Here is a 27561-nt window from a genome sequence, read left to right as displayed (position 1 = left end):
TATTTCATTGATTTTTAGGTGATTCATTTGAAATAACTTCAAACTTATAAGAATAGTTCAGAAAACTCTCTTACTCACCTCAACTTCATTTCTTTTTCTTTTTCTTTTTCTTTTTTTTTCTTTTTTGGAGAGGTTTTTGCTATAGGGCACGTGCGCTCACCAGACAGACAGAGACAGACAGAAAGTGAGAAATCACCCCCGAGGGGGGATGGCCACACCACAATCCCTTCTCCATTCTCTTCTCGGGATCTTGGGCACGCAAGAAATCACCCCCCATGGGGGATGGCCACGCCACAATCCCTTCTCCTCCATTCTCTCGGGATCTTGGGCTTAAACTCACACCGGGTGAGTTTAAGCCACCTCGTCCGGGACTCGAACTGTGGTTGACTACGTGGGAGTCCAGCAACATAGCCATTACACTAACTGCTGGTCCCTCAACTTCATTTCTTTACTCTTCCTCTCCCTGTCCATAGACGTTTACTTACATATATATGATATATGAGGATATATATTATATATGTAAGCATCCACACTTGTACACACGTGTTAGTCTGTTTTTAGACTGAGAGCTGCAGACATGATTCTAAATACAGTTTGAGTATTCCTTATTAGAAATGCTTGGGGCTCGAAGTGTTTGGGATTTTTTTTTTCATTTTGGAATATTTGCATATACATAATGAGGTATCTTGGGGATGGGTACCTAAGGTAAACACAAATTTGCTTATGTTTTAAATAAATCATATACATGTAGCCCAGTGGGAATTGTATTCAGTAGTTTTGTACTATGGCCTGCTCTCACAAGAGGTCAGGTGTGGGATTTTCTTCTTGGGGTATCCTGTTGGCACTTGAAAAGTTTCAGATTTTGGAGCATTTTGAATTTTAGATATTCTGATTAGAGATGCTTAACCTGTAGTTCGTTGTGTATTTCCTAAACAAGAATATTCTCCTTCATAATGACTATAGTGGATTCAAATGACATTTCCCCAGTGTTCCCAACAGTGTCTCCCTTCTAATCCAGGATTCTGCACTGGAACTTGTCATATTTCATGTCTTCTCAGTCTCCTCTGATCAAGAAAAATTCCTCCCACTCTTAAAGCTACCCTCTAAATTTCATGTCCCAGCAGTTCAAGAAGTAAGGACCTCGCTTAACCTTGGACCACCCAGTTTCTTCAGCAGTTGGGTCATGGCTTAGCAGGAATACCACGGAAGTGGTGCTATGCCCTGTTCTCTATAGCTTCAGGAGGTTCTGCAATGTTGCTGACTGCCAGCTTCCTCCACTGTAGTCATAGCGGCTCCCTTTGTATTATATTGATCAGCATCTTCGGGAGGCATACTCCAGTATTGTACCAACATCCTTTCCCTCAATAAACCCACAAGCCCTAGGCTTCATTGACAACTTCACCCATCAGCTGCTTCTGTAAAGTTGCCAAAATGAGGTTCTTGTCTCTTTCATTCCCCCTGCATTATTAGCGCTCTGTAAGGAGCATGTTCCCACCTCTCCTGGTGTGTGTGTGCTCGTTTGTTTAGGTTAACATGGAATCTGGATTCCAAGTTTATTAATGGATTATATTCCATTACTGTCATTTTGGTGCTTGCGTTATTTCCAGCGTTGAGTGCTTCCTAACTCTGTGGCACAATGAGGTGACCCAGGCTTATCTCATGCTCTGACATGGAATTGCCATATGTGTACATGAATATGTACATGTGTATATGTGCATTCATACATGTAGCACATTTAAAACCATTCTAAGTGTCTACTATGTATGTAAACTTAAGTGCCATAATTTAATTGTCTATAACAATAGACTCTAATGATGACCCAACACCTTAAAGTTCTTTCTAGTCTTTCTTGTTTTTAGATGACATGTGTGAGACTGCCATGTTTTTAAAGGTGGATTTGGTTTATTTGCTTTATATGTTTATTTCGTGGGTGAGAAAGACAAACAGAGCAATAGAAAAACAGCATCCCCAACAGGGTCCCAACTCTGTGATCTCCCCTGAGCTCTAACCAGCCTTAGACCATGGGCACTTGCATGCCCAGCATACCCAGGGAGGCCCCCAAGTGCAAACCCAAAACCCTCTGTGTGGGTCAGCCCTCCAGAGCATCATGCCTAACTGCTGCCCCACCATCCAGCAGCAAGCTCACCATGTGTTTACATAACCATCTGCAAGGAGAATCCTGGCTGTCATTGTCCTCAGTACATTTCCTCATTTGTTCATTGTAATCAGTCTTGCATCGTACGGGCCTGTTGTCCACCTTGCCACCTCAGTGTCCTGTATCCTTGGCTGCTGACAGGCACACCGCTGATACCATTTGTGCAGCTTCTGCACTGCACCCCCAATACCTTGGGGGACTGAGGGCATACTGCCAAAACACAGTTTCACTTGCATCCTCCCTTGTTCACTGTCCTGCTGCAAGTCACAGCCTACTTCATGTTTTATAAAGTATCCCAAAAGAATAAACAGGAAGATATGAAAGAGATCATGTACACAAAACCTTTTGTTTTTGTTGAATTCCTGTAGCTCCATTAGAAAAGTAGCATTTTTATAAAGACGATAACTATGGTGTTTATTATACCCAAATTTATTACAGGTAGGAAGATACTCATAGCAAAAGTGTTCTATTAGCAGGGCCCGCAGATGACATAACAGTTCCTGGATGGCTCCCATGTAGTAATAGATTGCCACATAGTTGACTGCAGTTTGAGGCCCAGACCCAGCATCTTAACATTCATACAGGGCACATGTGTGTGCGTGCCCAGCGTTCCAAGAGAAGAATGGAGGAGAAGGGATTGCAGCATGGCCATCCCACCTGGGGGGTGATTTCTCACTTTCTGTCTGGCGAGTGCACACGTCTTATAGAAAAAAACTCTTCTTTAAAAAAAAAAAGTGTTCTATTTGGTTTATAGGGGTAATGTACTCTACAATCCCATTAGATAAAGAAAAAATTTAGAAGGCATGTCAAGGAAAGCTTAACTATTCACCGTTTATAAGAATTAGTGAGGGCTGACCCTGTGGCTTAGTAGTTAAGGGAGCCAGATCCCACATGACCCTCTGCAGTTTTAATCCTGGCCCTGACAGCTTGAAAAACACTGGGCACATGTGTGTATGTGCCCAAAATCCTGACACATTTTAAAAAATGAGGAGATGGGACTGTGATGTGACCACACCTCATGGGAGGGTACGTTTTCCTTCTCTGTCTCTCTAGCTCTCTCTGGTATACACGTGTATTCTCTGACGAAAAAAGAAAAAGAAAGAGGAATTATTGAGACTGAATTGTTTTGTCTTAATTTATTTTCAGGTTGAAAAAAAAAATAAGAACTTCATTGTTCCAGAGCAATCTTTGCTGAGACCATGAATATATTGTTAGTTAGACACGTTTAATTTGACCTGTTTGCAAATGAGTGAGGAGGGTCTGTGTGGATTTATATGCATATAAGCCAAATCTTTCCAGTTATTTTACATTTACTTCTTATCTCAAAATTTAGAGAACAAATTATTCCCTATGTATCATAAGGCAGATCAGAATCTTCCCCCAATATTCAGGACAAATGCCATTTACTTTTAATAATTAGTAGTTGTAAATTCTGCCATGTGTCGAACACTGCTAAGTAATTTACATGTACTATTGAATATCAGTCCAACTCCGGGAGAAATGTGTTATTGCACTTACATCACAGGTGAGGAAAATTAATCAGGAGATTGCTTTTCTGTTCCATGGCCTCATTAATCTGCCCTGTCTTGAGCATTCTTTCTCCTCTGAGTTTGGTTTAATTTACTTCAATAAGGACTGCTTAATTTGCTTTCTAGGGATCGAAAATTGTACAACTTGGGACTAAAAGGCTACTACGTCAGAGGAAGTGGCAACAATGCAGGTAACGTACTGTAAACCTTTTGATCCTTTTTAGGGTAAAATCAACCATAATATTACATTAATTTATGTAGAATTTGTTATAGTACTATATTGTTAGCATAAAATGTAATACTTAGAAAATAGTCATATAAATTTAGACAGTCCTTAGTTTCAGAAACTCTTATCAAAGCAGGTCTTTCAGTTCCGGCAAGCAGCATGGTGGTTAAGGGCGTTGGATTACCACATGGCTGACCATGGTTTGAGTCCTGGACCTGGCAGCTTACTTTCTCAGAGAGAAGAGAGGGAAACTCTCCCACTCTTTCGCTTTCGCTCTTGCTCTATCCCTCTCGGGTCAGATTTAAAATAAATAAATAAAGTTAAATAATTATTTTTTTAAAAAGAAGATCTTTCCTTTTCCTGTACTTTCTGTATGGACTTAATGTAGCCTCTTTTGCCATGTGTGTAGCTTACTCCCTGAGTTGTCACTATTAGATAAGAGCAATCTGGAGTTTGGAGCTTTGAAAAGTAGATAATATATAGTTTCTTCATCAAAATTGTATGGTATAGTTATGTACCATATAATAGCGTTTCAGTCAACTATGGACCTATATATACCACAGTTGTCCCATAAGGAGCAATAGGTTATACACAGAAGGAGCATAGTAGGCTTTGCCGTCTAGGATTGTGTGAGTACACTCTTAAGATGTACGCACAATGACAAAAATTGTTCTTCAGTACATTTCTAAGAACACGTCCCTTCACTAAGCCATGCCTGACTGCATAGGTAAATTCTGGGCAAAGATGCATAGTCTTTTGCCAAAAGTAAAGAAGCGGCCATTTGGATTAATTATCCTAGAGAGCAGCGAGGATTTGGGCTACACGTTGATCCCACTTCAATCTCTCAGACTTCCCTACCCCATTTGTCCTTCGACACTGACCTTTTACATTTCTAGACAGAAGACTAGTGTTGTTAAAAGCCAGAGTCAGCCCGAGTACATGCATCATAATTATCTCTGACCCTTTCACTCTCACAGTGATGGAACAAATCTCTGATTCTTCATTTGAGTCCCAGGTGAGATGTGTTTTAGTGCTATGCCGTACTTAGGAGGTTTCTGTAAACACTAGGCTCCACCACAGAAAACATGCATGACACAGAAGGAACATAAAATTTAGCTGATTGTATTCCCATTTTACTCTCTCCTGAGCTTTTGTGAGTTCACCGAGTAAAATGGTGAGTGGAATCCTCTTCGTTATTTAGATAGGCATCTTCCTTCCTTTTTTAGGAGCCTATGTAGTACAACCCACACTCAGGAGATGTGTCCATCTCCGTGTTTGCCACTCTGGCACCGCTGTTCTGTTGCCCTCCATCAAGCTGGGTACAGTTCAGCCCTACTGAGTATGCCAGTACGGAAAATGAGTTGTTCTCTCATCCTGTAAATGGTTAATAGAGCATTTGAATGGCATTTTGTCTGATTAATGATACAATTTATTAGATAACCACATTAGAATAAGTAAAATTTGTTCCTTTGTAATAAATGGGTTTTTTAAATAAGAGTTATAATTAGGACTCTTGAAAGAATCTTCCAGTTTCATAAATTTCAAACTTTTACATACTTCTCACCTCTCTTGTTAACAGCTCCTATGATAGTAATGTTAAGTCCACTGACCGCATTGAATAATTTTGTGGATAAGGCATGTGAACGTGTAAGCATTTTCCCCTGTCCCCTCTTAATTCCATCGTCAGTATTCTGCATAGTGCCCAGCTCAGAATAGACGCTCAAGAAGCATTAAGTTGGATAGGCAGCTGGATGGATAGTGACGGAGCTAGGCAAGACATTTTTCTCTTGATTATGCATTGGCTATCTTTGTTACTTGACTATATTACCATCGCTTCTTTTTCTTTTTCTTCCCCTTAAAAATAATAATATTTGCATACCTGTATTTTAAACAAGTTGCATAATCATTCTTGATCTCAGATTCTTCTTTAAAATGAAGATTTAAAAAAAAAAAAAAAAAACCCCTGCCACTAAATGTTCTTTAAAACTGAGCTAACCAGTGCTGACCCTAGGAGACCAAGCTACAGAAGAGGAGGAAGAAGATCATTCCCATTGGACTACAGAATCACGTGACAGCAAAGGCATAGACCTAGAGGAAAGTGACCTTGATTCTGAGGCCGAACTAATGAGAAGTATGGGACTGCCCCTTCAGTTTGGTAAGATATCTGCACATCAGAATTTTGAGGTAAATATTTATTTTATTTATTTATTTTTTAGTTTTCTTCATAAACTATCATAAACTTTTTTATCCCAAGTCAGTTGCATTCATAATTAGAGCACTCCGTCTCTTTTTAAACATATGTACTTATTTAATAAATGACCAAAACTACAAGTGTTGGTATGCCCTACATTGACTTTTTCTCTTCTTGGGAACTTAGATGGTAAGAGTCACTTCTTTGTGTAACTATTGTACAATCTCAGGGTAAAGTTTAAGAGTATTTTGTGATTTAATGTCAAGATAGACTTAGATTCTTCTTTTTTTAATAGCTTATGAAGTGTATTGTATGCTTAATTTATTTGACATAGGTGTGTATGAATACCAGAAATAAAGTTAAAAAAAAGGAAAAAAGAAAAAAGAAAAAACATCAAATGAAGTACTTAGATGAGATTATGCAAGAATCTTGGAGAAAAGATGAAGAAGATGACATATTAGCTTCAGATGACCCATCTTCAGTTGAACAGTGTGAGAACTCTGGCACATCCAAACTTCAAAGAAAAAAGGATGCTAAAACAGAAAATCTGCCTGTTGAAAATATATTATCTCCAAGTCCAGAAATTACAGAGAATTGGGAAAAGTATTGGAATGAGTATGGGGAACAATTGCTATGGCAAAGCTGGCAAGAAAATCATCCAGATCAAATACTGTCTCCTGAACCTTGGAACTTTCCTGATACAAAGGAAGAATGGGAACAACATTATAGTCACCTTTATTGGTATTATTTGGAACAATTCCAGTTCTGGGAAGCTCAGGGTTGGACTTTTGATTCCTCACAAAGCTGTAATACTGAGACTTGTTCATCTAAAACAGAAACTAACAATAAGAAAGATGAAACCTGCATTACAGTTGACTTAAAAGCTTTCCCATCACCTGCTATACTTGGTAACAGCAGCCCTGATCCAAGTGAGGAGGATCATAACAGGATACTTGATGGGATTCGTAATGTAACTCTGAGCTCAGAGGGAACACTGCAAAGCCAGTTAGATTGTGTTGTAAGTCTTGATGGTCAACAGCAGCCAAATGGAGTTAGCAGCACCAGAGAGTACCCTGCATCTGGCCAAAGTGAACCATGTAATGGAGCAGCCCAGGAAAGCAATTTATCTGGCAATAGAAGCAGAGAACAACCTGCTCAGGGTAAGATTAGCGAGTATTTACTCTGCTCAGTAATTTATACCAAAATGAATCATCCTTCTTTCTATTTTTTTTTTTTTAATTTCTGAAGGACATGTGTGCTTACCAGAGAGAGAAAGTAAGAAAACATATCCTCCAATAGGGCATGGTCACTCAATTTTTTTAATCTATCATTTTTTTGTTTTATTTTGCTTTTAAGTTTTTTGCCATAGGGCATGTGCACTTGCCACAGAGAAACAGTGAGAGGAAAAGCAAGAAATAACTTCCAGGGGGGATAACCACACTGTTACTCCTTCTCCATTCTCCTCTTGGGATTTTAGGCATGTACAATTATGTGCCCTGTGTCCAGGACTCAAACCATAGTCAGTCATTTGGGAGTCCAGCGCCTTAACCACCATGCCACCTGCAGGCCTCCTCTTGTATTATTTTTTTTTATTTATGATTTTTTTTCTAGTTACAAGTACACTGTAATTTTCTTCTGAAACTTTTTTTTTAAATGAATTAACTTACATTCATTCCCTGAGCATTGTCACAGCATACAAAATGTGATTTCCCATCCAGAATATACTGCATAGAGGCTTAATCATACATGCTCTCATCAATAATTTTCCATTTCTTGTTTCACGTGTGTGTGAGTGTGTGTGTGTATGTATATTTTGCCCCTATTTCTGACCCTCTGCCATTTCCCACTCTCCTCCCACACTATCTCAGGTGTCTACAGTTGTTTTCCATTCCTCCCCCCCCCCCCCGTTTTATTGATTCACAAAATTTCTTAAATAATCTAACTACTTTCAATAGCAAGTTCAGATGGTATGTACATATCTGTGAATACATGTCTGACTTTAGGCATGAAACTCTGAGTAGCATGACTATACTATAAGGTAGCACCTAGCTGATGCTATATAGCTACTATGGTCATTAAATAGGTATTTTTTAATTTCAAGGAAAGCAGTTTTAACTTTAATAAATCAAAGAAATGCTAAGGAACTTTCCTTAAAACTTAAAGGCAGGAAACAGTTTAGGATTCTGTTCAGGTAGTAAGTACATGAACCTATCATCAGCTTAAGACAGGACAAAAATCCTTAAAACTGGAAAACAGCCTAGAAGAAAATCAGCAATATTTTAGTCTAAAGTCATAAAATGTTGTTTCACCATTTCACTCTCATGTACCTAATCTGCCTTCTGTTTGATCTTTCCGATTAAATTCTGGCATGTAATATTCAACTCTGGACTTGTCCCTATGGTTAGATTGACCATTTTCTTAGTTTTTGTACTCGTATTTCTGTGTGTGTACTTAATTTTCCTGGTATAGCACTCCTTTGAGAACTTCTTGGACATCTGGTCTGGTGATGGTAAATTCTTTCAGGTTTTGTTTATTTGAGAATGTTGTTGTCTTTTCTTCCCATATGAAGAAAAATCTTGCCATGACAGTATTCTTGGTTAAAATTGCTTTTCCCTTAACACTTTGAATATATTTTCCCATTCTTTCCTCACTTGCATTGTTTGTAATGAGAGGTCCACTGTTAGCCTGATGGGATATCCTTTGTAGGTAACTTGCCATTTTTCTCTTGCCAGTCTTTGTCTTATCTCTGTCTGTGGTTTTGGTCAATGTGACTATAATGTGTCTTGGAGAAGATCTTCTTGGGTTGATTCCATTTGGCATTCTTTGTATTTCTTAGGACTGGATCTTCGAGTGCCTCTCTAGGTCTGGAAAGTTTTCTTGCAGGATTTCATGGAATAGATTATCAATGCCCTATGAGTCTCTTCGCCTTCTGGGATATCAGTTACCCAGATGTTTGGACGTTTGATGGTATCTAGTATTTCTCGTATATTATTCTTTTTTTTTTTTTTTCCGGAAATTTTTCCAGTCTTCCCGGTAGTTTTTTCAGCAGTTCTATATTCTACGTTTGAGATTAAATTGTTTTGTATGATCTAGTTTGCTTCTAAAACTTTCAAGGGAGATTTTGACTTCCTGTATTACAGCTTTTATCTCTAACATGTCCATTTGATTCTTTTTTTATAGTGTGTATTTTCTCTTTTAGATCTTGCAAGAATTTCCTCACCTCCTGGAACTCGTCAGCTCCTTTCTTCTTCCTCTTCTGTAGTTCATTGTCTCTCTTCTATCTGTTAGCTTCGCCATTATGAATATGTTAAATTCTTTATCAGACATTTCTACGATTTCCATTGAACTGTCTGTGGATGAAGAGGAGTTATTCTTTTCCCTTGGAGGAGAGGTATTATCTTGCTTTCCTATATTTCTTATGACCCTGCAGTGATTTCTAGTCATCTGATGGATGGCGTGTTTCTTCCTAATTCTTGAAGTTCAATCTGAGCGTTCAGGCGCATGCAGAAGGTGATTTGGAAACTCTTTGCCGTTGTGTTTTTATCCTTTTGTGCAGCAGATCCCATGGGTATTGAGGAATATGTTAACCCTAATTAGTATTTGGATATTTGGCAATGGTTCCCTTAGATCTGCCTAGAAACACAGTGAGTGGAGATTGAGGAGCAAAGTGATGAGATAAAAAGAATAAGAAAACAGAGAGAAATAAAGAAATAGAGAGAAAAAGAAGGAAAAAATTTTATTTAAACAAAGTTAAAAAGCACGCAGCACAGTTCTCAGCAGCAGTGGAGGAGTCTTTTTCTGAAGGCATACCTCTTGCCTCTCCACTTGAGTTTGGGGTCTGGAGGCTGAATTATCAGTAGAAAATCTTCATTTCTCTTTTTTCCCTGAAATGACTAGTTCTCAGCAGCAATGACTAGTTCTTGGCCTCCTACTGTATTTTTTTTTAAGAATTATTTATTTAATTTTATTTATTGATTCATTTATTCTAATTTGACCAGAGAGACACACGGGCGGTGGTGGGAGGGGAGTGAACAAAGCAAGCCACCAGGTTTGGGACTCGAACCATGGTCGGTTATGTGGGAGTGTGCAGCACCTTAACCACCACGCCACCTGCTGGTCACCCCCCATTGTGTTTTTATACCACAAACTTATTACCCTTTTATATTAAGAATGTCTGCATAGGATCCTCAGGATTTTTTTTTCTTCTTATACCTTGGTAACCAGTGAAAGAAAACTTGGAAATCTCTTCAGAAAACTAATTTGAGTAAACTTGGAACTTTTAGTTTTTCCAAGCAAATTAGTTTCTAGGAAATCTGTTAGAGTGACTTAGAGCACACATTTGACCTTAGGGAATCTGTTATGAGTCATGTGGAACTCATTCAAGACAAGTGAAGTCTTGTTCTTAGAGAACTTCAACAGGTCATGACATTAATTTTTAACTGGAAGGGTTGATCTCAGGATTCTTGTCAATAAAATATTTAGTGTAAAGAACTTCACTGATTCCTGGAATAAGTGATTTTTACCAAGAACTCATTATGTAAATTGGTATCACTATCAGGGCTAGAAAGAGCCAATGAGAAGTGTGTGTTAAGTGAAATTAACCAGAAAGGGGGAGATGAGAATACTCTTACTAGGGAGAAGAGTTCCACCAACTGATAGCACTAGAAAAATGGGAGCGGAGGAAATAAGTCTTAGGACCCTTGACATTTGATGCTGGGAAATTTGGTATAGAAAAACTTTTTTCTGAACCTTACTCTTGTGTGAAGCAAGAAGTTTTGACATTTCCCTTAACAGTTGGTTTTCTTTGTTCATCTTAGATTACAGATCTTCATCTTGTTGAGAGTTTCTGGAAAACTCTATAAATTTTCTTATTTCTCTTTTCTCCCTACTGTTACAATGGAGCTAACCTCAGTACAGTATTCTCATTCTTTTCTACTTTGTTATTTTTAATCCTTTTTTTATTTGATAGTTGTAGATTGATCTTCTGATACTCTTCTATGCTCTTCTAATCATTTCTGTACTTACTTTGACCATTAACTTTGTAATAAACGTATTGGTCAGTGAATTGGCCCCTGTCTTACTAACTCTCCTCCCTCATCTTCTTGCTTTATTCCTTTGTCAACACAGTAAACCTCCTCACGGTCTCCGCCTTCTATTGCCTATCCCCTCTTAGGTACTTGTATAGATTGGCCATTTCTGTAATTAGCTCCAGTGTGTCTGCCATCAGGATCAATTTAAGGATTTTTGGGTTTGATTGATTTTAGATCCTCCCTTGAGATCATGTACAGTATATGTTACATTAGTGTGTAACTGTATGTTTTACCCTTTGAGGTTGGTGTTTTCCTGAAGGAGTCTGTCCCCACACTGTCAGAACTTCCTCTGCCTTGCAGATACCTTTCCCCTCTGGTCTCACCTACACACTTGATTCCAGTCTGCTGAAATGTAGAACAGAGACAGATAGCTGCCTCAGTTGGAGCCCCCACAAGTTAAAACTACTCTTTAAAGGTAGGACTTGACTTTGTTATTTCCATCGTTAATTTAAGAGTTATCAGAAATAGAAATATTTGCTTTGTAACTAGAAATTATTATTTATCAGGTCCAGCAGGTGGCATGGTGGTTAAGGTGATGGACACTCCCACATGGCCACCCACAGGTCAAGACCTAGGCCTAGTGGCTTGCTTTCTCACTTTCCCTCTCTTTCTCTTTTTCACCCTCTCTATCTGGTTATATTAAAATAAATTAATGAATACATAAAAATAAATAATTATTTTTTAAAAAAGATTATTTTTTATCAATGTGATTATTTTGTCTATAGAGTCATTTAGGTGGAAATTCCACAAGAATGTAACTGCCATCTGCCACCAGGAAGGTAACTTTGTGAGTTAATTTGGATAAATTCAGACAGCTATGAAGAAGTAATTTTAGTTTGCTTTTTTAAATTGATAGATCATGGACACTTTACCCTTATGTACACAGCTATGATGTTTTTAGCCCAGATTCTGCACGTAGACAGGTAGGCAGGTGGATGTGGCCTGGACTTTGCCTCATGTGCACATCTGGTTCCTCACAGGGAAGGTACCAAGATATTTTGATTACCTTTGCAAATGACAGTAGAGTTCACAAACTAGGTAGAAATGCACTGCACTGTCTTTACCTCTTTAGAGCCCCAAGAGTCTTCAGGAGCAAACACAAACAATAACAGACCACAGAGCGACGGAGCTAATGGAGATGACAGTGAAGAAGATCCACCTGAGCATCAGCCAAGCAAGCTCAAGAGGAGGTAACTGCTTACATCTGTCATTGGATTATAACTTTTCTGTGTGTATATATGTACGTGTTTACATACAATGTATTTTTTTCTGTATGCATTTGACATTTTTTTTTCTTAGTTCATTTATTTCTTCCATGAGTAAATGACAGACACAGAGAGGCAGCACCCCCGATGGGTCCCAATCTCCAGTCCAAGCCTATACCTGTTGGTGGATTATAACTTTTATGTGTGTGTGTGTTTGTAAACATACACATATATCATTTTTGTGTGTATATATGCATATATATATATATATGTATATATAAAATATACTTTTTTTCCTGTTTATTTATTACTTCCATGAATGAGAGACTGAGACACAGAGAGACTGCACCCCAACAAGGTTCCAGTCTCCAGCCGTAGCCAGCTCTGGATCATGGGCACTTGCATACCCAGCATACTCAGGGAGATCCTCAGACTTGAACCTAGAACTTTCACCTGTCAGTCAGCCTCACAGGGCATCCTGCTCTGCCTCTGCACCACTGTCCAGCTCCTACTTTTAACTAGTAATTGGAGGTGTGCTTTCACATGCTCTCTCATCAATTCTAATTTTTTTCTCAAAAATCTAGGTATATACTATCTAGTTTTTATTGCCAAAATAGGTTTCAGTCTAATGCTGTCATTTAATAGATAGGGATACTGAGGCAAACAAGGTAAGTGACTTGCTCAAAGCTACTTCCCTACAGTCATGGCTCAAGCTCAAGCCCAGACAACTCTGCCCAAGCCAGTGCTCTGTCTGCCATCTGAACAGTGTAATTAAAAAAGCAGAGAATAAAGTGGGATATGGTGAAGTGAAAATGCTGTCAGATGCCCTGGAAAGGGTGGATTGTTAAAAATTTGGATGTTACCTGCATATCTTTGACAGGATGTGAGGTGCTTCATCTAAGACTTTTGTTTATACAGCTTCTGAAAAAAATCAGTAGGAATGGTAAGCAAGCTCTGGTTGCTCAGTAACTTAACGCGACTCTGCTGTATTTCCTGTCAGTAGACTTGCCTTTTACCTCCATTGTTCCTGCTAATTCTTGAAGGCAGAGGTCATGTGTGCTCTTAGATTCCTGGAACCTCGTATGTACTTGATCAGACATTCAGTGAGGGAGCCAGGCAGTGGTACAGTGGTAATGCAACTTGACCCACATGGGAAGGTCCTGGGTTTGCCTCCTGAGGCCACACTGTACACACCAAGATTGTACATGTCTGAGATCCTGGATGGCTGAGGCTGGGGGTGGTTCATAGCTCAAAGACCTCATTAGGGATGTCGCTCTCTTTCTCTCTTATAGAAGAAATAATAAATAAACTTTCTTTAAAAATGTTCATTGAGCTTGGGAGCAGCAGATGGTGTAACGGTTAGTCACCAGACTCCCATGTAGTCGATTACAGTTCAGGTCTCGGATCCAGAGTCTTTAAACTCAGGCTGGGCTCATGTGCATGCGTGCCCAGAATCCCGAGAGAAGAGTGGAGGAGAGGGGATTGTAGCATGGCTGTCCTCCCTAGGGAGTGATTTCTCACTTTCTGTGTCTCTTTCTCTGGCAGGTACACGTGCCCTATAATAAAAGTCTCTCTTTAAAAAAAAATGTTCAGTAAGCTTAGTAAGAAAGACAAACTTAGAAGAATCATTTCTCACCATTCTCATTTACTTAGTGTCATGCTATCATGACCAAGGGAGTCAGCATCACTGCAGGGTATTCTCGATCTGTGTGTTCTCTCCTGGCTACTAATATTTTTATTGTGACCTTATTCTTCATAAGAATATTTTTTTCCTTTCAAATTTTTTTGGTTATGTTGATACTTCTCAAATGTTTCCTGGCTTTTAAGGAAATCTTCTGAAGAAGTGACTCTAGAAAATTAAGGCTGCAGCTTTTACTAGTGGTTTTCCAAAGAAAATAATGGGGAGATCTATATTTGTACCATGTTCAGGAATAGAGATAATTACTTGACGTGGTTTAAAATTTGACTCTTATTGCCTTGTTCCACACTGCTAGATACGTTTTCTCATTTGAAAAATCTTAATTGAAGTACTTTTTCTCCTGGCTTCCTGAATTAGTGAACTATGGTTGATTGTGATGGGAAAGTTTGCATAGAGTGGTTGTATGCGCCTCTTGTTTGCCTGAACTGATGGTCTTACCACTATTTGCTGGTCATGGCTCATCACTATTCACCTCTTTTATCTGTTTAGTCATGAACTGGATATCGATGAAAACCCCAATTCAGACATCGATGACAATGGTTCTCTTCTAGGATTCAAGCATGGTTCGGGGCTAAAGTAAGTATTTATAAGAGCTGTTGTCTTTCAAAAATCCTAACCACTTCACCTGTTTTAAAGCTCTTTGGTATTTAGGTAGTTAATAAATAATAATACACTTGATAGTTAAGAGTTACAATTAAACCAATGACCTCTCCCATTAATAAGAATTATAGTAAAAGACCTACTGGTTAAGGGAGTCAGATCCTACATGACTGACCATCTTTGAATCATGGCTCCAACAGCTTAGAAAACATACCAGTGCAAGTGCGTGCATACCCTACATCCTGACAGGATGGAGAGATGGAAGAAGAGACTGAAACTGACCACATCCCCACGTGGAGAGTGCTTTCTACCTCTCCCCTCTATCTCTCTGGAGATCATGTGGGCCCTCTGACCAGCAGTTAGCGTAATGGCTACATTGCTGGACTCCCATGTAGTCAACTGCGGTTCGAGTCCCAGACCCAGTGGCTTAAACTCAGCGCCGAGTGTGTGTGCATCTGTGCCCAAGATCCTGAGAGGAGGATGAAGGAGAAGGGATGGTGGCGTGGCCATCCCCCCTGGGGGGTGATTTCTCACTTTCTGTCTCTCTGTCTTTCTGGTGAGCACACGTGTCCTATAGCAAAAACCTTTTAAAAAGAAAAGAAAAGGAATTGTAGTATAGATCATCATGTACATTTGATATAGTCATATATTATCTGGCCAAAAAATTTTTTTTTAATTTTACAGTAAACTAGAAAATAGACCTGACATTTAAAACCAAACCATTCCATATTTCGTACATGATAAAGAATACATTATACTCCTAAATCCTAACAGTTTATAGGAGAGAGTTAGATGAGGCCTGATACAGTCAACGAAGACTTCATACCAGATGAGCCCATTTTAGGTCTGGAATATTTGGATAATTAGAGCAAATATTCCCCAATCATTTTGCTGACAGGAGTTTGCTTCTGTCGTAAGTTCAGGTTGATTTATATTAATCTAGCAATTTCCAGACAATTGAAGCACATCCAGATGTGTATTAAAAGTGTTTGGCATCACCTCATCTTGAGAAAATTGATTTCTCTAAAAAGAGAGCATGTTCTCTTTTGATATTTCTTTATTACAGTCTGCTATGTAATCTCTACTTCCTGCTCTGTATTAACTGTGTTGCTCTTTTTAACTATGACATTTCACATTTAAAATTGTTAGTTTTACTCTCTCTTCTAAAAGGAAACATACTCCTCGAACTTAAGGTGTGAGTCCTTTCTTTTGGTCATAGGTATGGTGGGATCCCAAACTTTAGTCAGCGGCAAGTCAGGTATTTAGAGAAGAACATGAAGCGTAAATCAAAGTACTTGGACATGCGCCGACAAATAAAGATGAAAAACAAACACATCTTCTTTACTGAAGAATCAGAAAAACCGTATTTCAAGAAAAGCAAAGCTTTGAGTAAGGTATGTATGAATTTTGTTTTATACTTATAGATAGAATCATGTTTTGTGAGCGTATCTCCTGAAAATTGTTGTATTGAAATGGGAAGCCTGTTTCTACCAGATAAAATAATACCTAGAATTCTTCTCCCCTTGCTTTCTGAAAGTAAAGTTCTAAACAAGAAAATTAAGGTAACGCGAAAAGGGGATATTTGAAAACTACAAAGCAGTGTCTAAGAAGAAAAATCAATCAGACTGCCTTCCTGTGTAGTCACAAGAGACAAGGGCCAGAGGGAGTCCCTCATCTGTTTCAGCTTAAGCAGGAGCCAGTCGTTCATGTTCTGCTACAGCTTTCACTAAAACCTTAATTCTGGGGACCAGCAGTTGGCGTAATGGCTATGTCGCTAGACTCCCATGTAGGCAGTCGCGGTTTGAGTCCCAGACCCCATGGCTTAAACTCACGCCAGGTGTGTGTGTGTGCGTGCCCAAGATCCCGAGACGAGAATTAAGAAGGGATTGTGGCGTGGCCATCCCCTCTGGGGGGGTGATTTCTCACTTTCTGTCTGTCTCTGTCGTTCTGGAAAGCGCACATGCTCTATAGCAAAAAGTTCTCAAAAAAAAAAAAATTAAAAAAATAAAACTAACAAACAAACAAACAAAACCTTAATTCTGAGCTCACCTAGATGTAATTATCACTGAGGTAACAAGTTCTCCTCCTATGGTGAAACACAAGACCAATTTAGTGATTCACATTGTTGGCTCGGAATTCATATCTCCTCCTTTAGACTTAGTTGTCCTTACTATTCCAGTTCCTAGGAATCAAAAGTGATTAGATTGCTTGGCTTGATGAGTTATCCTTCTATATTTATTCTGGGGAAAGTGCCTTTTAATGAGCAGAACCTTGGTATTAGTCACACCTCCTGCAGCTCTTCAGAGCGGTAGAGCATAATCTCAGACTGCGATGACTTTGTTTTACCCTTATTGTATGTCATCCTTCTTAACTTCAGCATACTTGCAAACATGCTATGAATTTGTGGCATGTATGCTATATATACACATATATACAGAGGGAGAGAGGGTTGCATATCAACAGCGGTACGTTCTGAGAAGGATACCTCTAGGCAGTTTGACATGTGTGATAGCACAGTGTGCTTACACAGACCTAGACGGCCTAGCCTACTTACTGCTTACCTAGGCTACATAGTGTAGCTTATTGCTCTTTTTTTTCTTTTTAAAATTTGCTATAGGGCACATGTAATCACCGAGAGACTAGGGTAGGGGGATGAGAAAAGGCCCCCGGGGGATGGTCATGCCACAGTCCCTTCTCCTCCATTCTCCTCTTAGGAATTTGAGAACACGTGCACACATGCCCAGCATGTTTTTCAGGCCACCTGGACTGGGGCTCAAACCATGCAATCAGCCGTGTGGGGTCCAGCTGCCTTACCCACCATGCCATTGGCTGGCCCAGCCTGTTGCTCTTAATGGGACCACCATCATATCTGTGGTCTCTCATAACAATGACCAAAACATTGTTATGCAGCATATGACTGTACTTCATGTTGGTTAGTTGCTGGTACTAGTTTAATAAATATTTTAGAGACTCTGGTTATATCTGAAACGAACTGCCTAGTATCACTTCAGTCAATCCTTTTCTTTCTTGATTTGTTTTAAAGAATTACTTTATTTATGTATGTATTTATTTAAATTTGTCCAGTGAGAGAGAGAAAGGGATCATGAGAAAGCAAGCCACCGGGTCTGGGACTAGAACCACAATCAGGCATGTGGGAGTCCAGCGGCTTAACCACCACACCACCTGCCAGCCTATCCTTTTCTTAATGTATTGGGCATTATAATCCTCATACATTGATCTAAAGACGAGGATGGGAGCATAGCTGCGGAGCACTGTCAAGGAAAAGAGAAATGTGGCTGTTGTGTCCTTCAATACCTGATTTATGTATAGGCACGTTTCCTTCAGAGAAATTCTGGGTGATTGCCCATCTTAGTCTACCACTCTCATTCTAATTCACTCACTCCTACGGAGGTCCTGAAGACCGGATGTGAAGAATATTCTTGTTAGAGAAGATACAAGAAAGTATTCACCTGACCTGGAAAAAGTTCATAAATGCTTATTACAAAAAACAATGGAGTTCATGCAAAGGCACATGCACTCACCAGAAAAGAAATGCAGAGTGAGAAGAGAACTCCCCAGTTTGGTGTAGCCAAACCACAATCCCTTTTTCTCCTGTTTTTCTATCAGGATTTCGGGCATACACTAATGCATTAGCATGTTTTCATGCCTCTGGGCTAGGACCCAGACCAGAGTCGGCCATGTGGGATCCAGCTCCCAATGTACAGGCCAGCCTGGGAATTCAGGGGTTTTTGACCAAAATAAACTCATAGCTTAATTTCATTTTTCCATGAACTTTTTGAAATCCCATCATGCATGATTTTAAAATTAAAATTAATAATAAGGTACATTTGTAAAGATAATATCATACAGTAGAAATCATTATGGAAAACTACTGGGATAGTTTTACCATTATTTTATTATTGGATCATCAGAAAAGTCATGATGTATTCTGTTTTTCTGTGCAAAAGTGCATCATGACTTTTCCAACGACCCATTAGTATTCATTGAAAACAGGAAATTCTCAGTCTCCCCCCCCCCTTTTTTTTTTTTTAAGAAATCTTTAATAAGATTACGACATGCCCAAATGACAAATTTCAGTTACCTCAGAATTATATTAGCTTGTGTGATAACATGTACTTTACAGAACTAATAATTATGACACAGCGTATCAGTCAAATCACAAATGGCAAAAGGCGGAAAGATTCTGTCGCACATAATGACATCTTAAAATTTCAGGTAGAAAAATTCCTAAAATGGGTTAATGAGCCAAAGGATGAAGTGTCACAGCAGTCATTTTCTAAAGACAGTGGGCAAGACACTTGCACGAGCAGTGACTCAGAGGAACAAGACATGTCTGTTAAGACACGCGATGACCCATCAGAGCCCAGTAATCCCGATCCTGGCGAGAGTCAGACCATATCTTCAGTTGGTGAGCTCGACCCAGAAAAAGATGGAGGAGACATCCTGGTAGCAGCTGTTCCAGATGAGCAGGATTGTGTTCTTCAAGATATACCAGACTCTGTGCAGGCGGAGACCGAAGGTAGGCAAAAGTGAGATCCTGTCATTCAGTGCAAAGTGGTGGAATAGAGACGATGTAAAATGAGTGAAATAAGCCAGACTATGAAAGACAAGCACTGTATATCCTCACTCTAGGTGTATGCCGAATGTCTCCACTGTGTGGCAGAGATGGAAAGATTAGAAGACACAGAAGAGAGGACAGCTGTGGATAAAATAACAGAGCTCATTGTAATGTGATCTTTGTTGAAAACAATGATTATGATAGTAGCTTTGATTTGATTATCACATGCCACATACATGCTTTAAAAATCCATATTATATCTCAGAAAGATGTACAATAGTGAAATGTAAATAAATTATAAGATTAAAAAAAAAGAAAGTGAAGGTAAAACTAAATACTCTTCAACTTTTTAAAAAGCTCAGGTAGAGCTTTTTTTTTTAATTTTGCCAGAGGGCATATGTTTACCAGGGTGGAGGGGAAGCACCCTTCATGGGAAATAATGGTCACGCCACAATCCCTTTTCCATCTCTCCCTCCTTTCTGTATTTTGGATACACACATACATGTGCTCCTGGTGTGTCTTTTAAGTTGCCAGGTTCAGGGCTCAAACTGTGCACTTGGTTATGTGGGATCCACATAGCCATAATACGATTTTCCTTCGTTTTTCTTGTGAATTATTTATACCTAAATAGTCACTGCTATTTATTTGTTTTTTAAATGTTGTTTTGTTTTTGTTTGTTTATTTTCTTCATGAGCAAGAGGAAAGGACAGGCACCCTCCCACAGGGTCCTCCCACTGCTCTCCATCCCCAGCTTCAGCCTGGGTACGTACCTGCCTGGCATGTTCAGGAAGGTCTCTAGAATGAAACCAGTACCTCCCAGAGCATCTCACTACTACCACCGTGCCACCGTCCAGCCCTGCTATTTCTTTCTAATTAGTGAGAAGGCATATTAAGTGTGAATGTGCTAATTGGCTCTGGTTTGGTATCTAAACGTTCTTCACTCTTGGCCGAGAAAATAAGGGAAAGCATTGGAGAAGACTGCCTCCCAAGACCATGGTCCTGCGACCAAGGTCTCTGCCCTTGAGCTTGGTCTCTGCAGCCATTCCATTCCGTGGGCCGCATGTGGCCTGTCCTCCTTAGCCTACTTAGAAATTGATACTGCTCTGGTTTTATGTTTGACGATTCTTTTTCATTTTGTTGTTGTTCATGGGTGATGGATGGCGGTAGTGTTTTGTGATGGTATATTGATATAAAAAAATATTCACAACCATTGGCACTAATGAACAGAGAGCAGAATAACATTTCACTTTATGCCCTATTTTACTGTTTGAATTCTTTATAGCAGAAGTTCTTGGATGATAAAAACTATTAATTGTATTCAGTGGAACACTGATATTTTTATCAGATAGAAATTTTAGTTTGTTGTAGTATTCAGTTTATTGATGGGTTGTTTAGACTTGTTCTTATGAAACAATTACCATTTATTGTGATCCTCCCTTGTTTCTTAACTTAGTCTTGAGGAAAATACTTTGAGTCTGGGTTATTTTCCCTGCCTTTGTGCAGATGTGGGCATATGTATGTCTTATGGTCTTTGAATCACAAATTTACATTTTTTTCTCTTTTCTGCCTGATCTTATTCTTAACTTTTCTAGTTGTCAGTGTTATAACAACTGATGTTCTGAGATTTTAGATTTCTGAAATACTTTCACATGCCTTACTATTCTAATTTAATCTGTAAGATAGCCCAGTGATACAGGTGAAATGTTCTCTAGTCTATAAATATGAAAAATAAGGCTCAAAAGAGTTAAGAAATTAGCCCAAGGAGGTGGCATAGCTAGGGCCTGCACCAAGTTCTCTGACTCCTGAGTCCTGTTCCCCAGCACTATGCTGCTCCATGGACAGCAGCTGTCCTGTGCTGGGGTTTCTCTCCTAGGGTGGCCCAGCCTTCACGGGGGCATTTAGAAGATGGTTGGTAGAATGGCCGAGGCCGCAGATTATGCAGCATTATGTTGGATGTGAAACGGTCTTGCACAACATGGAATTATTCCACCCAAAATATCATTGTTGCCCTGGTGTGAGACACTCACCATACTTCGCTGTTGGTAACACCTTTTGCCATTGTCAATGATCAGATGACCATATTTAGACATTGTTCTATGCTTGGGGACCATTTAAATGTCACAGAGTCTTATATTTGTCAGCTCTCTCCTTGTTTTCATACTTGCCTATAATGGCACCCTTGTTTTTCTGTGTTGCTGCTTCTAATCAGGACTGAAACTAAATGGCCAAACTAATAAAAGTAACTTGTCTAAGAAGAACTCGGTCTCTGAATGAAGGAGATCCTTTTCTATAGGACAGAACTAGTAATCTCTGATTCAGAGGTCCTGGAGGTCAAGTGCCATATAACTTCTAGGATGATGTGGCTGAGACCCTGATGAGTCATTGGTGATTTTGTGTTAAAAAAGTAAAGGAGGGCCAGCCATGTAGCTCTGTAGGTGGTTAAGGGAGCCAGATCCCACATGGCCAGCTTCAGGCCAAATCTCCAGCCCAGTGGCTTAAAAAATACATCAGGCGTGTGTGTATGCTTGCCCACAGCCCTGACGGGGTGGAGAAACGGAGAAGAGATTACCTTGTGACCATGCCCTAGTGGAGGTACATCTCCCGCACGCTCTCTCTAGTGAGTGCACACACCCTCTGGCAATTAAAAAAAAAAAAAAGTAACAGTGAAGGGAAATATTTAGATTTTTATAATTCACCAAAAAGCAGCACTTTGGCTAACAGAAGCAATAGGTTTTATAATAGTTGTACATATTTTCTGTCAGTGCTGTGAATGAAGTAAGGAAAGTAGTGCTCCTTAAGTCATTCCTTTCATAGGAATTAAACAGTGGAGCTTAAAGGGCTGGCTCCATGGTGCTAAAGTAACGCACTGCTCAAGAGAAGCCAAGTCCCACATGGCAACTAGTTTGAATCCCAGCCCAGTCAGCCTGCAACACGCCAGACGCGAGCCCAGTATCTGATGGGGTGGGAGACAGAAGGACAGGGACTGTCATGTGACCAGTCCTGTGTAGAGCACTCACCTCTCTCTCGCTGTCACTCTGCCTCTTACTCTCACACATGGCTCTCTCATTAATAAAGAGAAATCCTAATTATTTGATAGGCTACTGTTTTAGATAAATTCACCTGTGATTTTCTTTTTTCTTAGCAAGCATGTACATTCTTTCATTCTGTTTTAGCTGAAGTGAAAAAGAAGAAGAGGAAGAAAAAGAAGAACAAAAACAAAAAGACGAACAGTCTGCCTTCTGAGATCGCTGCTGTTCCTGAGCTGGCGAAGTACTGGGTCCAGCGGTACAGGCTCTTCTCTCGTTTTGATGATGGGATTAAACTGGACAGAGGTAAAGTGTATGAGCTTTATAGGTTTTAACTTTACTTTTAAACCATTTTAAACTTACAGAAAATGCAAAAATAGTATAGTTTTTAATATCTCCTTTACCCAGAGTCAGCTGTTTCAGTTCTTTGCCACATCTGCTTTATCGCTCTCCGCTCTGAGTATGCATGAATGTGTCTGCTTCTGAGAGTGGTACATGCCATGCGCCATCCCTTCATACTTCAGCGAGTATTTGCAGAGAACAAGGATGCTTTAATGTAACAGTAGGAACCATCAGTTTTACATGATCACAGTACCGTAACCTACAGTCCTTACTCTGGTTCATCTGTTGTCTTAATCGTCCCCTCCATAGAATTTTTGTAAAATCATGCATTTAGTTTCATGTTTCTTTAGTTGCCTTTAATCTGGACTCGTTCTTCAAGCTTTTTGTCTTTCACGACTTTGACATTTTTCAATGGGACAGTTACTTTATAGATATTTATTTGTGTGTGTGTGTATATATATATATATATATGTGTGTGTGTGTGTGTGTGTGTGTGTGTGTGTGTGTGTATGTATATATATATATAGCTATAGATATATATAAGTATATATCTCTTAACAATTTCAGAACCTGAAAGAATCAGGTTCAATCTGTATTTATAGCATCTTGGTATAGCTAGCAAAAATAAGTGATAGATTATTAAAAAAGAGCTGATGAAGGAAGATTCAGTGTAGAAAGATTATAATTAAATTAACATTGGCCATTTTGAATTCTTTCTAAAGTTTATCTGTTATGAGCTGGAACAACTTAGCTCAATCTTGCAGACCGATAATTAATTTTTATATTATTAGGAGGTCTTCATCTGTGATGGAATTTTAAGGGTTTTATGAACCTCAGTAATTTCAAAATGTATACTAAGTACATAGAGGTTTGCTAGGAGGAAAAAAAAAATGAAAAAACTTGACATTTTATGAAAGGAGTTTATATTCTCATTCTTCTAGTAATGAGGAGCCATTAAAAGTTGGTAAGGGAGGGAAGAGGAAAAATTAGGAAGCCATTTTGTTAAAAAGTATATTTTTAGGGGACCAGCAGTTAGCGTAATGGCTATGTCGCTAGACCCCCATGTAGTCAACTGCGGGTTCAAGTCCCGAACCCGGTGGCTTAAACTCACGCCAGGTGCGTGTGCATGTGTGCCCAAGATCCCGAGAGGAGAATGGAGGAGAAGGGATTGCAGCATGGCCATCCCCCCTGGGGGATGATTTCTCTCTTTCTGTCTCTCTGTCTCTCTGTGTCTTTCTGGCAAGTGCACATGCCCTATTGCAAAAAAACTCTCAAAAAAAAAATACATCTGGGGGGGGCGGCAACCTAAGTTTCTTCTGTTAGGAAAGAAGGAGGCAGTACTTTCTTTTGAAAATGGTGAGGATTCTGCTGTTCCTACTTATCTTTGCAGCTTTCTGGCCATTTGCAGTCAGCTCCTAGCTTTTTCTGACCTTTTAAAAACATGCAAATTTTTCCAGAATGTCCAGTACAGATTTGGGTCATTGCTTTGCCCTTAGGAATGAAATAACTGAGAAACCTGGTAGAGTATGGGGCACTAGCTAATTAGAGCAGTCAACTTTTCATTTTCCATAGCAGATAGTCAGTGGTTAATGTCTCAAAGAGAAAAATCAAAGCTGTGTTCAGCTACTGGAGAGATGAGGGTATATCACAAAACAATCAGGTTAAAAACTGAAATGATTGCTCCCATGGAAACTGAGAAATTGGGAATACTGCTGCTTTCTATAACAAGCTTTGTGGAACTTTTCTTTAAAACTGAGTAACTTACAATTTTCTGAAATGGGAAACAGCATTTTTAAAATGTACAATATATAGTGCCATTTGCTATGATTATGCTTGGTTTGGCTTCTTGAAATTGAACATCTTAACAGAAATACCGTTCCCTTGCAGAAGGCTGGTTTTCAGTTACACCCGAGAAGATCGCTGAGCACATTGCTGGCCGGGTCAGTCAGTCCTTCAAGTGCGACACTGTCGTAGATGCATTCTGTGGCGTCGGAGGAAACACCATTCAATTTGCCTTAACGGGAAAGAGAGGTAATTAGCCATCAATGGAAGAGAACTATTTCCAGTCCATTCAATAAATACTTGGTTTCAGCCTGCATTTGCTGGGATTTAATGTATAATTAGCCATTTAATACCAAATATTTAGGATAATATCTAGTGTGTATTCAGCGTGCATGCCTAACATCACATGATTATCGCATCAGTGCCTTTATCTCGGACTGGTGTCAGGTGCGTAATATGTATTAGTTTATTTAGTCTGCAGTCTCATGAAATATGTCTTCTACCATCCATATTTCACATCTCAAGCTGAGGTATAAAGGATGAATTAACTTGTTTAAAATTATATAGACACATTTGCCACTGGTGGAGCCAAGATCGTGACATTCTGTAATACCAGAAATACTAAAATGGAGACCGTTCTTTAGAAGGACAGTGAACAGGGAGCCCCAGCTTGGCTACCCCGTCACTCTCTCTATGACTGGACATCATTTAATCTTAATTTAAAGGAGAAGATGAGGGCCCAGCAGGTAGCATAGTGGTTACAGTGCTGGATTGCCACTTGACTAACGATGGTTTGAGTCCCAGACCTGACAGCTTGCTGGGAATATGTAGCATAGCCATCCCCATGAGGGCTGATTTCTCACTTTTCCCTCTCCCTTTCTCTGGCATCACATGTGCCCTATGGCCAAAAACTTTTTAAAAGAAGAAAGTTGAATTGAGATAAAGATACCTTTTAGCTTTCACATTTTAATACTTTAAAACTCTTTGGATATTATTTGTCCTTGTGGGATTTTTATCATTGTTTTTGTTTTTTCACTTTAAGTTTTATTCCATGAGTGAGAGAGAAGAAAGTACAGTCCCCCCGACAGGGTCCTGATGCCACAGTCCACACCAGCCTCAGCTAGCCACGTCACGGGCACACAAGTGCCTGGTGTACCAGGGAGGCCTCTGGCTGCAAATGAGCCTGCTCGTGTGGGTTTGTATTTTACTGCTGTGCCCCTACTCAGTCTTACTTCCTTTTCTTTTGTCCCTCAGTCACATTTTCCTGGTACAGCACAAGCTCTTGTTAGAATCATGAGGATGAAAACCTCTGTCACTGTGTGTTCACTAGTAACTGTCAAGTAGACGGCTTGCTTTTTCCTGGGGAAAGAAGCCTACTTGACATTGAGTGTTCTGCCCAATCTGACAGGGCTGAATCATGGAACTTTTTAAAATGTTATGTAATGTGATATTTTAAAGACAGGCATTGTGCAGTCATTCCTAGAAGATGTTTGTGTTTTTTTCAGTGTCTTCATTTTATACACACCAGCGACAGTTCCGATGTCAGCAGGTTTCAACTGGGTCTCATCAATTTATGTTAAGTTCTTAATGTCAGCAAGAAAACATAATATGATTCTGGAAAGCATAATATAGAAACTAGAAAATAATAATCTTAACATTGATATTTTTTGAAGACCACTGCTGATGAACTGTGACCCCTATTCATTTACTCCTGTGCTCACGGCATGGCATTTGCTAACTTTTTATGGTCTCTTGACAGACTAGATAAAAGTTATTGTTATAGAATAGTCATTGTTTTCTTGTTTTTTCTGAACTCACCATTTACTCTCAAAGTTCCTTTCAGACATTGGCAGATAAGTCATTCCTCTGAGCTAAAAATCAATATTTATTGCCTGAAAATGATTTTTCCTCAAAAGTTATAAAATTTTTTCTTCATTTTGGCATTGTATCAGAAAAGATTGGGAATTTGCTCAAAACAGTGTGAAAATAGTCTATATTGTAAATTTGTATTTTTACAAGTCTAGATCTATTGCCAAGGTGCTCTGTAGCTTGGTACACATTTGGTAAAGTAAAATATCTAATGAGGGTCTCACGCTAAAGGAGAGTGCTTCTGACATGTTCTCAGAGACCAGCTCCCACCATGGTTCCTGCGTGTCTTAACATCATTCAGCAGTGCAGCTGCTGGCCTCTGGGAAGAAAGGGAGCACACAGCCAACCCTGCACCTTCGCAGTGCTCTCTGGCCTCACTTCTGTCCTTGCAGGGTGTGGGACTGGAGCTCAGGGAGCCTTCAGCTTATTTAGCGCTCCCCAGACAGCAGTAGCAACTCACAGATACTCTCTGAATGTTAGTTACAGAGACCCCTCCCTTCCTCCCCTTAGGGTTCCCCTAGAGTGATTGAGCTGACCAAATTATGGCAGGAAATGCAAAACAAATGCGTACATACATATACACATATAATCATTTACACTGACTGCTTTTTAAGTTCCTGTCATAATGTATGTGCATGTCTTTCTGTAGACAGACATGGGTGTAAAATCAGTTATGCTTCAACTGTTTGTATAAAATGACGTTGTGCATAATTGATAGTTCCTGTCTATGTACATACGCAAGTGAATGGTTAAGATATCTGCAGTTTTGCATTTTGCTGTTTAAGATTTCTTTTTTCCTTCTATGTCTTCCAGTAGATTGACATCCTTGCTGCCTGGCAGAACTATTTACGGTGGACATGTTCTATATCTGCACATCCAGTATGGTAGCCACTAGCCACACGGCTACTGAGCGTCTGCAGTGTGGCTGCTGTGACTCATGAACTTCTCATGTGTCTCATTTTAGTCAGAGGAGGGAGTAGCCACGTGCAGCTAGTGGCCACCATTATTAGACAACACAATATATAGTATCATTGAATATTGTCAGCATTTCATTTATGCGATAGAGTGAATGCTTACATTCTGTAAGGCCTGCAAATCAAACCTATCTCCAAAAAAAAAAATGTAGATGAAAATAAGATTAACTGAATAGATTGGATGTTAATGTAATTTTTTTCTTTTGACTTTTTGGTATTGTCAGCATATCTTTCAACTGCCTCTGAACTGTAAATGTAGCAGATTGAGCAGCTGAGAAGGATCGTTTCTCTTAC

General features: G+C 39.4%; 1 protein-coding gene across 1 annotated transcript in view; it reads left to right on the top strand.

Moving 5' to 3' along the window:
* Nucleotides 1-27561, top strand: part of TGS1 (trimethylguanosine synthase 1) — a 52580-nt gene that overhangs the window by 8611 nt on the left and 16408 nt on the right. Inside the window, exons 2-10 of the mRNA XM_006140878.3 lie at nucleotides 3811-3875; nucleotides 5922-6094; nucleotides 6436-7261; nucleotides 12264-12381; nucleotides 14585-14671; nucleotides 15915-16089; nucleotides 18932-19235; nucleotides 22448-22606; nucleotides 24530-24673. Coding sequence (XP_006140940.1) covers nucleotides 3811-3875; nucleotides 5922-6094; nucleotides 6436-7261; nucleotides 12264-12381; nucleotides 14585-14671; nucleotides 15915-16089; nucleotides 18932-19235; nucleotides 22448-22606; nucleotides 24530-24673 — 2051 coding nt within the window. The remainder of the gene's footprint in view (nucleotides 1-3810; nucleotides 3876-5921; nucleotides 6095-6435; nucleotides 7262-12263; nucleotides 12382-14584; nucleotides 14672-15914; nucleotides 16090-18931; nucleotides 19236-22447; nucleotides 22607-24529; nucleotides 24674-27561) is intronic.

The sequence above is a fragment of the Tupaia chinensis genome, unplaced genomic scaffold, assembly GCF_000334495.1.
Source record: "Tupaia chinensis unplaced genomic scaffold, TupChi_1.0 Scaffold000046_3, whole genome shotgun sequence".
NCBI lineage: Eukaryota > Metazoa > Chordata > Mammalia > Scandentia > Tupaiidae > Tupaia > Tupaia belangeri.
This window is presented reverse-complemented; position numbering and strand designations above follow the sequence as displayed.